The 14,544-nt window shown below is 38.9% G+C and overlaps 1 protein-coding gene across 1 annotated transcript in view; it reads right to left on the bottom strand.

The window, feature by feature from the left end:
* Nucleotides 1-14,544, bottom strand: part of LRRC36 (leucine rich repeat containing 36) — a 54,862-nt gene that overhangs the window by 24,480 nt on the left and 15,838 nt on the right. The window contains exons 5-6 of the mRNA XM_047077405.1: nucleotides 11,521-11,609; nucleotides 925-1,052 (exon numbers count right to left, since the gene is read on the bottom strand). Coding sequence (XP_046933361.1) covers nucleotides 925-1,052; nucleotides 11,521-11,609 — 217 coding nt within the window. The remainder of the gene's footprint in view (nucleotides 1-924; nucleotides 1,053-11,520; nucleotides 11,610-14,544) is intronic.

Here is a 14,544-nt window from a genome sequence, read left to right as displayed (position 1 = left end):
CATGGGACTTGATCTCATGATCATGAGATCGTGACCTGAGCCTAAATCAAGAATTGGATGCTTAACTGACTGAGCCACACAGGCGCCCCATACTCACTCATATAAATGAGGCTTATATAATGGTTGTATTCCCCTAACCAATTTTTTTCACTAAAAGCTCATTAATTTTTGCCTCATCTTGCATAAATAATCTCTACCTCTCCATTGTCCACAACTTCTATGCCACCTTTATTTACCCCTAACTTTTCTTCTTTTATGTTCCAATGAACAGGCAGCTTTGGGAAAGCTACCCTTGAGATGTTAAGATTCAGTAATGAAAAGTCAGAAGTAGAAAATTTAAGGAAGTAAGGTAACAGGAGATGGAGACATTGGATAGAAAAGAGAAATTTTATGTTTATTTTCTTTATTTTGAGAGAGAGAAACAAGTGGGGGAGGAACAGAGAGAGAGGGAGAAAGCTAATCCCAAGCAGCATGGAGCTGGATGTGGGGCTCAAACCCACAAACTGCAAGGTCATGGCCTAAGCCAAAATCAAGAGTCCCACGCTTAACTGACTGAGCCACCCAGGTGCACTGAGAGGAGAAATTTTAAAACTAGCCAAAACATCTGTTTGAGAGCCAAAATACTTGGCATAAAATGTGCTAAAAGTTGTATACATAAATATACTACATTTGATAACAAATTAGTAGGGGAGAGGGAAAAGGGAGATTGAAATTAATGGAGAAGGTCCTCTGTATTGTCTGTTCTTTCCTTTAATTTTATTTATTTATTTACTTACTTACCTTTTTGCCCTTTTTTCCTTTTAAAGGGTCTAAAATGCCTTTATCAAACAAATGCTCTTAGACCTTCATAAATAGAGAGTCCAATGAATTATTGGTATTAATCATTGAGTAGTCAATAAATCAGCAGTAAAGTGAATACATTACCTGTGTCCCCAGTGAGTAAGTGTCCAATTTCTGATCTGCTATACCATTGCCCTGGGTTGCAGAAGTACTCGTTAGAGAATCCTTTATTTCCCGGTTGGGGAAGGGAATAAAAAGTCCTTTGTTTGAGTCTGTGTTAAAAGAAAAGGCATACAATGAAGCACTGACCAGATTTCAAAGGCAATATGTCTTATGGAAAGATACTACTGGAAGGCAAGTCACAAGATTGAGAGTTAGTTCTGGTGCCACCACCTGGAAACCATGTAAACTTGGGCAAACTGCTTAACCTCTCTGATTTTCTCCATTGTAAAACAGTGATGATAACATCTAGACTACCTATCTCTTAGGGTTGAGGTAAGGTTAAAACAAAGTAATGGGGTATGTCAAGTTGGCTCAGTTGGTGGAACATGGAGTGTGCAACTCTTGATCATGGGGTTGTGAGTTCGAGCCCCACACTGGGTGTAGAGATTACTTAAAAATAAATCTTAAAAACAAATAAACAAAACTATATACTAGTCCTAGCCACCCTAGAAACTGTTATCAAAAAGAGCCAGTTGGGGGGCGCCTGGGTGGCTCAGTTGGTTAAGTGTCGCACTTCGGCTCAGGTCATGATCTCATGGCTTATGAGTTCGAGCCCCGCGTCAGGCTCTGTGCTGACAGCTCGGAGCCTGGAGCCTGCTTCGTATTCTGTGTCTCCTTCTCTCTCTGCCTCTCTCTCTCTCTCTCTCTCTCTCTCTCTCTCTCTCTCTCAAAATGAATAAACATTAAAAAAAAAAAGAGAGAGAGCCAGTTAGGATTTTTATTAGATTGGAAGACTTGTACAGAAGTTTTTGCACACTCTTGATCAATACTTATTAATTGTAGAATTCTGGGATCTGGAGTCTTCTGGGGGGAACTTGAATGAAAATAAGAGTTTCTTGTTTGGGGAGGTGTTTCCCCCTAGCAGGATTATGTAAGCATTAAGATAGTTTCAAAAACTTGAGCCTTAGTCAAACAACGTGTTCTTCTGCTAGTTTTTTATTTGTAGGCTCTGGCAACAGAAAGCTGCTGTAAGCCAGGGCAACTGAGAATACACAGTGAATAAAGTCAGCTTTTTGAAAATCCAGGCCCCTTAGTTCATTTGGGGCTCTAAAATGCTTCCTACTTCTTTTTTTTTTTTTTAAGTTTATTTTTTAAAATTTATTTTTGAGAGAGAGAGAGAGGGAGAGGGGCAGCGAGAGAGGGAGAGGGGCAGACAGACAGGGAGAGAGAGAATCCTAAGCAGGCTCCATACTGTCAGCATGGAGTCCAGTGTGGGGCTCGAACCCACATGGCATGAGATCATGACCCAAGCTGAAACCAAGAGTATGATGCTTAACCGACTGAGCCACCCAGGTGCCCCAAATACTTCCTACTTCTGAGTTGCCTTATGGCATTGAAATAGCCTATTACTTCAATATGAAATGCTCTTCTACCATTGTATTTGACAGAATTACTTATAAGCTCTTAAAATTTTGTGCTCCTTGGCTCCTACTGCAGTAGTAACACAGAAAAAAAAAAAAGTAAAGCAAAAATTACTGATCTTAACCTGATTCTTAGTAGATAATGAGAATGGTTAGTAAGCTATGACTTTGGGTTCAGGCCTCCTCTTACTCTTATCCTATGGAACAACACTTACACTTCCCAGGTGTCCGAGACCCTGCTCCATCCTGTTTCCTTCTACTGTACTTATATTCTTTTTCAGATTCACAGGTTCTTTTTCTTTCAACGCACCTCTTTAAGCAAATTTCCCAATGTCCAAACTCTTTGATGAATGCTACCAGACCTTCCCTTTATCACTTAAATCTGGATGACCCTAAATCTAAATCTCCATTCTGATCTCTGATTTGATGTCCAGACCTAAGGTTCTTGAACTTTGTTCAAGGAGTGCCTCCCTCCCAGACAAATAAGAAGTTGATATTTTCTAAACCAAACTCATTATCTTCACTTCTAAGCCTACTTTTATGGATGCTCCCCCACCCTCCACTCCAAACTGCATCTCTATTGGGATTACTACTCAACCAATCTCTCAAGATAGAAACTAATTCTTTGACTCTCACCCATCTCACATACTAATCAATTAACAAGTGTTATAGAATCACTTTTTTTAATGTTTATTTTTGAGAGAGACAAAGAGAGAGAGCACGAGCAGGGGAAGGGCAGAGAGAGAGGGAGACAGAGGATCCGAAGCAAGCTCTGTGCTGACAGCAGAGAGGTCAATGTGGGGCTTGAACGCACCAACCGTGAGACCATGAGCTGAGCTGAAGTTGGACGCTCAACCGAGCCACCCAGACACCCCTAGAATCAGTTTTTTGGGGGAGAGGAGAATCTTTGTTTTAACTTCGTTCACACACCATATAATTAACCCTTTACAGTATACAATTCAGTGGTTTTTAGTATATTCACAAAGTTGTCAACCACAACACTATCTAATTTCATTATCCAAAAAGAAACCCAGTTAGCTATCACTTTTAATTCTCTTCTCCTTCCCAGCCTTTGGCAACCATCAATATACTTTATGTCTCTATGGATTTTCCTATTCTGGACATTTCATATAAATGAAATAACATAGTATTTGGCCTTTTGTGTCTGGCTCCTATCACTTAGCATGATTTTTTCAAGATACATACTGTACATGTATCAGTACTTTATTCTTTTTTATAGCTGAATAATATGCCTTATATGCATATACAATATTTTGTTTATTCATTCATCAGCTGACAGACTTTTGGGCTATTATAGATAATGCTGCTTTCATTCTTGTACAAGGATGATTGTGGTGAATTTTTCCTTGCTATTCTATTTTCCTTAAGATTTTACTTTACTTTAAGTAATCTCTGTACCCAACATGGGGCTTGAACTCACAACCAGAAGACCAAGAATAACATGCTCTACCAACTGAGGCAGCCAGGCGCCCCTTTGCTGTTTCAAAATAAGATACCCATTAGATCAGTATGTTTTAGATGTAATTCTACTTACAGGTAAAAGGAAATGGCTAAAAGAGTGAGCAGGGCCCCTTTCAATTCACAGAGTATGTGTGCTATATGCACACATATTATCTTTAGTAAGGCATTCATTGTTCTTCAATAATTGACCTTTTTTTTTTTAATTTTTTTTTTCAACGTTTATTTTTGGGACAGAGAGAGACAGAGCATGAACAGGGGAGGGGCAGAGAGAGAGGGAGACACAGAATCGGAAACAGACTCCAGGCTCCGAGCCATCAGCCCAGAGCCTGACGCGGGGCTCGAACTCACGGACCGCGAGATCGTGACCTGGCTGAAGTCGGACGCTTAACCGACTGCGCCACCCAGGCGCCCCAATAATTGACCTTTTTACCCAACATAAACTTTCTACTCAAACTACATGGTCATTCAATTGTCTCTATGACCTGCTATACTCATTACCACTTTCACACAGCTGTTCACACAAATCCCACCAACCACGATGCCCTCCTCCTCTTCTTAGGCTATCCCAGGGTTCACCAGCCTTTAAGGGCTGATGACTTTGTTTCCACATCTGCTACAAAACCTTTTCACCTCTGCTCCTAGCAGTCTGAGCTTCTATAGCATGTGTCCATCCACATCAGTGTTTCTCAAATTCAATGTTTTCATAAACTCTGAGAATATGAATCCAGTTTGAGAAACTTCAATTTAAGAAGCTCAGTATATAAAAAGATACTTTAAAAAGCAGATTGTATGGGTGACAGTTTGGCAGTTTCTTGCAAACTAAACACTTGGTATTTAATCAAAAGAATTGAAAACTTATGTCCACACAAAGACTGCACATGGATGTTTATAACAGCTTTTTTCAAAATTGCCAAACCTTAGAAGCAACCAAGATGTCTTTCAGTAGGTGAATGGATAAACTGTGGTATATCCAGACAACATAATATTATTCAGCACTAGAAAGAAAGGAGCTATCAAGCCATGAAAAGACATAAAGGAATCTTAAGTTGATAATACTAAGAAGCCAATCTGAAAAGGCTACATACTTAATGATTCCAACTATATGCCGTTCTGGAAAAGGCAAAACTATGGAGACAGGGAAGATAGCAGAGTAAACAACACTCTGCATCTGTCTTCTGCAAGCGCAACAATTACATTGGCAGAATCTGTCTGATGTAACTATTTTGGAATTCTGGAGTCTATTGAAGGCTTTCAGTTTCCAGGGGAAGACATGGAAGTTAAATTGAAGTTAACTTCAGTCAAGTTCAGTTCTTAGCAGTAGCAATAGCAACTACTCATGTCCCACCCCTCATGCAAAAGAATGAAGTTGGACTCTTACCTAAGATCACATATAAAAATTGACTGAGAATGGATCAGACCTAAACGTAAGACCTAAAACTATAAAACTCTCAGAAGAAAACAGGACAAGTGCTTCATGACATTGGATTTGGCAATTATTTTTTTGGATGAGACACCAAAGGCAAAGCAACAAAAGAAAAAAACAGACAAATTGACTTCATGAAAATTTAAAATGTTGTGCATCTAAAAACAATATCCATAGGGTAAAAAGGAAATTCACTGAATAGGAGAAAATATTTGCAAATCATATATATGATAAGGGATTAATATCCAGAATATATAGAGAACTCCTAAAACTCAACAACAACAAAAACAACTTAAAAGTGGGCATTAGGGACAACTGGGTGGCTCAGTTGGTTGAGTATCTCACTTTGGCCCAGGTCATGATCTTGCTATTCATGGGTTTGAACCCCGCATCTGGCTCTGTGCTGACAGCTCAGAGCCTGGAGCCTGCTTCAGTTTCTGTGTTTCCCTCTCTCTGTAGCCCCACCCCTCCCATTCACCCTCTGTCTCTTTCTCTCTCAAAAATAAATATTAAAAAAAAATTAAAAATAAATAAAAGTGGGCATTGGACTTGAATAGATATTTTGCCAAAAGAAGATATACAAATGGTCAATAAGCATGTGAAAGATGCTCAACAGAGCACCTGGGTGGCTCAGTCGTTAAGCATCTGACTTCGGCTCAGGTCATGATCTCACAGTTTGTGAGTTCGAGTCTCACATTGGGTGAGCTTGAGCCCTGCTTTGGGTGAGCATGAACTCTGCTTTGGGTCGGCCCCGTTTCTCTCTCTCTGCCCCTCGCTCACTTGTGCCCCCCCCGCAAAAAAAAGATTCCCAACATCACTAATCATTAGGGAAATTCAAATTAAAACCACCAGATACTACCTCATACTCACTAGCATGGCTACTATTAAACAAACAAACAAACAAACAAAAAACAGAAAATAACACGTGTTGGTAAGCACGTGGAGAAATTGGAATTGCTGGTCCAACTGTATGGTGGGAACGTAAAATGGTACAGATGATATGGACAATAGTATCGCAGTTTCTGAAAAAATTAAAAATAGGGGCGCCTGGGTGGCTCAGTCGGTTAAGCGTCCGACTTCAGCTCAGGTCACGATCTTGCGGTCCGTGAGTTCGAGCCCCGCATCGGGCTCTGGGCTGATGGCTCAGAGCCTGGAGCCTGCTTCCGATTCTGTGTCTCCCTCTCTCTCTGCCCCTCCCCCATTCATGCTCTGTCTCTCTCTGTCCCAAAAATAAATAAATGTTAAAAAATAAATAAATAAATAAATAAATAAATAAATAAATAAAATAAAATAAAATTACCATATGAGGCAGTAATTATGGGCCTATCCTCAAAGAAGTGAAAGCAGGGTCTTGAAGAGGTATTTGTGTACCCATGTTCATAACAGCATTATTCACAATAGCTAAAACATGGAAGCAATCCAAGTGACCATCAACAGATGAATGGATAAGCAAAATGTGATATATACAAACAGTGGAATGTTATTCACTCTTAAAAGGAAGGAAATTCTGACATATGCTATAACATGGATGAGCCTTAAAGACATTATGCTAAGCAGGGGCGCCTGGGTGGCGCAGTCGGTTAAGCGTCCGACTTCAGCCAGGTCACGATCTCGCGGTCCGTGAGTTCGAGCCCCGCGTCAGGCTCTGGGCTGATGGCTCAGAGCCTGGAGCCTGCTTCCGATTCTGTGTCTCCCTCTCTCTCTGCGCCTCCCCCGTTCATGCTCTGTCTCTCTCTGTCCCAAAAATAAATAAACGTTGAAAAAAAAATTTATAAAAAAAAAAGACATTATGCTAAGCAAAATTAGCCAGTCACAAAAAGACAAATACTGTATGATTCCACTTATATGAGGTACTTAAAGCAGTTAAAATCATAGAGAAAATAGAATGGTGGTTGCCAGGGACTGCAGAGAGGGGGAAATACAGAGTTATCATTTAATAGATATAGTTTCAGTTTTACAAGATGAAAAGAGTTCCGGAGATGATGGTGGTAATGGTTGCACAACATTATGAATGTATTTAATACCACTGAACTGTACACTTAAAAATGGTGGGGCGCCTGGGTGGCGCAGTCGGTTAAGCCTCCGACTTCAGCCAGGTCACGATCTCGCGGTCCGTGAGTTCGAGCCCCGCGTCGGGCTCTGGGCTGATGGCTCAGAGCCTGGAGCCTGTTTCCGATTCTGTGTCTCCCTCTCTCTCTGCCCCTCCCCCGTTCATGCTCTGTCTCTCTCTGTCCCAAAAATAAATAAACGCTGAGAAAATGTTATAAAAATGGTTAAGATGGTAAATTTTATGTTATATGTATTTTGCCACAATAAAAATAATTGGGAAAAAAACCAAAACTATGGAGATAGTAAAAAGATCAATGGTTGCCAGAGGTTTGAGGGGAAGAAGGGATGCCTAGGTAAGCAGAGATTAGGGCAGTGAAACTATGCTGTAGGATACTAAAATGGTGGCTACATATCACTATATATTTGTCAAACCTGTAAGATGTACAACACCAAGAATGAACCCTATTGTAAACCATGGGCTTTGGGTGATAATGACACGTTAATATAGGCTCAGCAATTGTAACAAAAGTACCACTCTGGTTCAGGATGTTGGTAGTGGTGGAGGCTGTGTGTGTGTGGAGGCAGGGGAGAATACACAGTGAATACACAGTGAATACACTGAGAATACACAGTGAATAAAGTCAGCTTTTTGCATCAAACAAGAACGCAAAAGTAAGGGATCTCACACTGCCTGTGGACCTCTGAGTGTATCCCTGGACTGAGTCCTTAGCGCTGAGTTTGAGGAACACTGATCTCTACCATTCACTTGATGTTTTCATATGCATCACCTGGGATTATGTTACTTAGGTCTTTCGTGTTTGTCTCATGTTCCTAATGATGCTGCAAGTGATTCAGGGAGTGGTTGCATTTTTCTATTTCCAGAGTATATATACCAGGATATATATATGCATTATGTGGATTTACAAAAACACTAAAATTTTTTTGGTTGAAGAATCAAAAACACTTCACTAAAGACAATGGACTTTGAGTTGGGTCACTTAAAAAAGGGTAGGATTTTGATTAAAGCATATCAAGACAGAATTAGTTCAGGGGCAGAAGAGGGAGAAAAGAATAACTATCCGAGGAGGAGACAGTGGTTTGATGTGATTGCAGAATTGGAAACTGTAGTTCAGAAACAGGAGACAGGTTTCAGGTTAGGCTGAAGATATAAACTGTGGTCATAGTTTAAGGGAATCTTGTATGTCAAATTAAGGAGTCTTAATTTAGTAGGTGAGAGGAGCCATGTAAATTTTTGAGCAGGCAAGTATAATTATCACAGCTGAGTTTTATGAAAATTAATCTGACAGGAAAGTACAAAATGAACTGAAGGAAGAGACCAGGAGGTAGCATGGTGTAATGCTTAAGAGGACTTTGATGACAGATGGACCAGAGTTTGCATTCCAGCTCTGCCACTTGCTGTACGACTAGAACAAGTTATTTTACCTTTTTGGGTCTCAGTTTCCTCAACTGTAAAATAAGGATAATTATAACCACCTTCAAGGATGTTGTGAGGATTACATGAGATAATGCACAGAGCCTGGCCCAGAGTTTACACTCAATAAATGATAGCTATTACGCATGCCTATTAAGAGACCATTAGGAAAGGAAAAGGAAGGCTCATCAACTGTGGATCATACTATAGAGTATAAATGTTGAGCTGGTCTTTAGGAAAGGAGCAGCATCAAATCTCAGTATGGTTCTAAGCCCGAGTACTAGGAAAGTGGTGGTAACACTGAGGAAACCCTAGCTACTGTTTAGGGCTGGAGGAAAGGGGTTCATTTGGTGTTTTAACATGTTTGGTTGAAGGACTGGAAAGTTTTCTAGTGGAGATTCTAAGTATATACAAAGTTAGATCGATCTATCTATCTATATTAAGATTTTATTTTTAAGTAATCTCTACACCCAACATGAGGCCCAAACTTAAAAGCCCAAGATCAAGAGCCACACATTCTACTGACTGAGCCAGCCAGGTGACCTGAGATCAATATATTTAAGAGTCATCTAGAGGGAGGGAATAAAGGAAGTTTTACAAATAGATCAATAAGGGCAAATAAAGAAAGAAGAGAGCCTAGGGGCACCTGGGTGGCTCAGCTGGTTTAGCATCTGACTTCGGATCAGGTCATGATCTCACAGTTGGTGAGTTGGAGCCCTGCATCGAGCTCTGTGCTGACAGCTCAGAGCCTGCTTTGGATTCTGTGTCTCATTCTCTCTCTGCCCCTCCCCCACTTGTGCTCTGTCTCTCAAAAATAAATAAATGTAAAAAAGAAAGAAAGAAGAGGTCTAAAGACATAGGCTAGGTATGTTTATTTTGGGGCTATGAGAAAAGAGAGAGGAACCTTCGAAAGAGTCAAAGATCATGTGGTTAGGAGAATAGGATGAAGATCTAAGACAATAGTTTTGCTGCCCATTCTAAATGATTGGTGGGAAAGCACTGTTTGGAACTGAGCTAGTGGAAACTGTCCTCCAGAAAGTTTTCTCCTAGCTTGTGGCACAACGATTAGCATGGCATAACCACTTTAGTCATATTGAATTACCAACAGTGCTTACAGGCAATAATCCCCAGGGGTCTAGCACAAACATGATTTTCAGTGGAAAGCAAAGCTGTTTAACGTTTCAAAGTAGCAACATAAATTTTATATTAAAAAAAAAAAATCCAGGCAACAGCTGGAGCTTCCAAGAACCTTTAGAAATGGGCCCTGTGTCTAGCAGAGCAGTTTTTTCTCAGGGGAGACTGTGCACTTTAAAACATTTTAATTCATGGAGTGAATTTTTATGTGTGCTAATGATGTAATATAACATAAATGAAGTTTAATTCAGCTAATACAAAGAGACAGTCAAATTACACTTCAGTGTATCTTTGTCATTCTGGAAATTGATATATAAATGTTTTTACCTAGAAAAAAGACAGGAAGGTTGTATACCAACTTATTCATTGGGATTCTCTCTAGAGGACAGGCTAATAAATGATTACAATGCTGTTCTTCATGCTTTTCAGTATTTTCCACAATTATTACAATAGAATTTCATCAAACTTTAAATATAAAAAAAATGCTATTTAAAATGAAATAAAGGGAGAGCCTGGGTACCTCAGTAGGTTAAACATTCGACTTCGGCTCAGGTCATGATCTCACAGTTCATGAGTTCGAGCCCCACGTCCAGCTCTGTGCTGACAGCTCAGAGCCTGGAGCCTGTTTAAGATTCTGTGTCTACCTCTCTCTCTGACCCTCCCCCACTTGCACTGCATCTTTCTCTCAAAAAATAAAAAAACATTAAAAAAATTAAATAATAAAATGAAATAAAGCAATCCATGCTCCATGGCATGTGTGCACTGAGGCTTCCGAGAAAGAAAAATAAAAATCACACTTCACTATGGCTTATTTTACCATGAAATTATGTTAAAATTACTTGTCAATAAATGTCAGCTAGGATAGATAAGCAGTAAGGAAAACAAAATATAGTATGTTATAAACTGGAAATTCTTAATGTCTAAACTACATACTCCATCTATTACAGTTATTGCTGGGATTTTAGGGATTAATTTTTAGAGGTTGTAAATAATTTGGTATATCCTTAAGGGGACAGAGGCCTCTACAAAATAAAATTTTCTCAAGTAAAAGGTCATCTAATGAGTGCTAGGTTAATCCATAAAGGTCCACTGCATGTATTCTCTTGTGGAAAGCTTTCTCCTAGCCTGTGCCACAACCATTAATGTGGTATAACCACTTAATTATATTGCACTACCAATAGTGCTTACAGGCAACACTCACCAGGAATATAACACAAACACAAGAGATTCTGCAGTTGCAAAGGTTCAAGGTGGAGAAGCACAGAAGGTCCAGGTTTTAAGCTACATTGATGCAGACGAGTCACCAGTCTCTGGCTAATGAATCAATCACCGTAAGCAATGCTCAGGAGTCATGGGGGCTGGCAATGCAACTTTCAGAATGCACTGAATGTAAACTGATATAAATGAAATTGAATTCTGACTATAGCTTGGACTTAATAGGTTCTGGTTTATGCCTGCTCAATAAATAGGGCTCCTTCTGGCAGTGAGAGAAGGGAGGAAAAGCACAGTCAGTGAATCTTGTGCTTACTGCAAATCTGTTATTTCTCAACTATTTTGTCCTCATCCTACCCAAGACTGCCCATAAAAACTGAAATAACTTATGTCTTAAGCATTTTGTGATCAGAGACAAAACTTACCAGTTTCAACTCTGTTATCAATATCAGCATTGACTTTTGATGCAGAACTCTCATCTGTCATGCAGTTTTTCATTGTCTTCTCCCTAGAGCTGCCACATAGAATAATTTATTTAAAACCCCAATTTAAAAGAAAACTCAAAAGAAGGTTTCTGAGATCACCAGTAAATGCTATTTAGAAAACATTAATTCATGGTGATCAGATTTTTTCCCCAAATGATCTAGAAAATATTAATTTCACAAAGTGTTTCAGTTAAAATCTATTTTTAAAAAAAAAATTTAGTGTTTATTTTTGAGAGAGAGACAGACAGAATGTGCGTGGACAAGGGGTAGAGGGAAAGGGAGACACAGAATCTGAAGCAGGCTCCAGGCTCTAAGCTGTCAGCCCAGAGCCCGACACAGGGCTCGAACTCATGAACCGTGAGATCATGACCTGAGCCAAAGTCAGACACTTAACTGACTGAGCCACCCAGGCACCTCCAGTTAAACCCTACTTCTAAGGTCATAATATTTTTACTGGAAATAGTGAGAGAGGAGGACACTATAGTTCAGCCTTTAAAGAATGAAAGCCAGAACATTCAGACACCGTTTTCTTGACACAAACTTAGGTCTGAATGATTAAGGGAATATTTTCTTTTGAATTAAAAAACTCATAGGACACAGAAAGGAAGGTTCTGCTGCCAAGAATTACAGTGTGGACAACCACAGCCATTAGTTTAAAAAAACAAAAACAGACAAGAAAGGCAAGTTTTACATTTGATTGAAGTAGTATAGTAAAATATAACTACAGTAAGTACAGATTGGGAAGTACAGACAGCCTAGACTATGAGCTAGGCACTTTACACCCACCATTTTATTTAATCATAAAAGCTCCCCTATTATCTATTATCTCCATTTTATAGGTTGGAGGAACTGGGACACAGAAAGACTTAAAGAAAAATCTTTACCCAAACAAAACAGATGAACATAGGGGAAGGGAAGCAAAAATAAGATAAAAACAGAGAGGGAGACAAACCATAAGAGACTCTTAAATACAGAGAACAAATTGAGGGTTGTTGGCAGGGTGTTGGGTGAGGGGATGGGCTAAATGGGCAATGGGCATTAAGGAGAGCACTTGTTGGGATGAGCACTGGGTGTTGTATGTAAGTGATGAATCACTAAACTCTATTCCTGAAATCATTATTACTCTACATGTTAACTAACTTGGTTATAAATAAACAAACAAACAAACTTAAAAAAAATATTTACCCAAGGTTGGAGAGCTAAGATATTAATGTTAGGACTGGGCACTTGAGTACCATTTTACCTCTGGTTTTGCAATCACTATGTGATAACTAAAAAGAAATATGATAGTGCTAACTATCTGCCTTACTAGAAAATGTATTCAGTTACACATTAATTCATCTCTGTATTTCTACAGTAAACAGGGTACCCCCAATGAATTAAAATAAGAATTAGGTCACAATATATATATATACAAATAACTTTTTAGAAACATTCCATTTCTTTCTACAGCAGGATAAATTTTACTCTATGTAAAAATCTCAAAATAATTAACTTAAAAAAATAGAGAACTAAAAAAATATATAGGGAACTAAAAATGCTCTCTGAGGGCTATGTTATAAACATATAAGGGGTTAGGGGTGCCTAGCTGGCTCAATCGTGTTTAAGCGTCCAACTCTTGGTTTCTGCTCAGGTCATGATCTCATGGTTCTTGAGTTTGAGCCCCATATTGGGCTCTGCACTGACAGCATGGAGCCTGCTTGGGATTCTCTCTCCCTCTCTCTCTGCCCCTCCCCCACTTGTGCTCTCACTCTCTCTCTCTCTCTCAAAATAAATAAACTTAAAAGAGAAAAGAAAAAAAAACTTATAAGGGATAAGAGCAGAGATAGGCAAAGAGAAGGATCCAAGACCAACAGACACTGACTTCATTCATTCACTATTCAACAAATTGTTTCTTAATACCTTAAATGTGCCAGGCTATTCTAAGCACTAGGGATACTGCAATAAACAAGACAAGCAAAGTCCTAGTTCTCATGGCGGGGAAAGGTAATAAATAAAGAAAAACTCATTTTGGGAACAATATTTAATGCTGTGGAGATATGTTCATGATATCTTAACAAACTAAAAATGGTACATATAGGAAGCAAATTACTATAAAATAAATATTATATATGTATTATTTTTATTATTAATATGTATTTAGATATCCATTATATAACATGTAACATTGGAGATAAGCACACACACACACACATACACATACCTAAGATTAAGAGGATATTTACCATAATATAATTAGTGTTTATTTCTGGGTAGTGAAATTATGAGTTGCTTGTCTATTTCTTGTGGTTTTTAAATGTTTATTTATTTTGAGAGAGAGAGTGAGCACAAGTAAAGGAGGTGCAGAGAGAGGAAGAGAGAGAAATCCCAAGCAGGCTCCGCACCACCAATGCAGAGCCCAATGTCGGGCTCAAACCCACAAACTGTGGTATCATTACCTGAGCCAAAGTTGGACACTTAACCAACTGAGCCACCCAGGTACCCCTCTTATGGTTTTTCTACACTTTCCAGGTTCTCAATAGCAAGCATGCACTACTTTTATCATCAGAAAACAATACTAATAGACACATGTACATGTGTCTATAGGTAGGTACACAGATGTCTATAAGGATGTATACCAAACATTACAAGAGGTTAACTCTTGGTAGCAGACTATGGGGTGACTTTTACTTTTTACACTGTATTTTTCTGTATTATGTAAATTGTAATGGATTTCTGTTTTTCAAAAATAAAGCTACCTTTTTAAGATAAAGAGCATGGGTTTTGTAGAAGATATGGTATCTTATTTTGTTCAGATTTTAGTAACAAGAAGTAGAAAAACCTACCTTTCCAATACTGTAGAGCTTCAAGGTCTGTTTACTTTTGTAGAAAAAGTTTTTTACAAACTTTTGTAGAAAAGTTTTATAGAAAAATGGTTCTCTTACCTTCTAACAAATTTATCTCTGTGGTAATGTAAACCTTCTA

The sequence above is a fragment of the Lynx rufus genome, unplaced genomic scaffold (genome assembly GCF_022079265.1).
Source record: "Lynx rufus isolate CCGP_SWC_20201006 ecotype Redwood Valley unplaced genomic scaffold, mLynRuf1.p SCAF_16, whole genome shotgun sequence".
Classification (NCBI taxonomy): Eukaryota; Metazoa; Chordata; class Mammalia; order Carnivora; family Felidae; genus Lynx; species Lynx rufus.
Note: the sequence above shows the minus strand (reverse complement) of the source record. Positions and strands in the feature narration are given on the sequence as shown.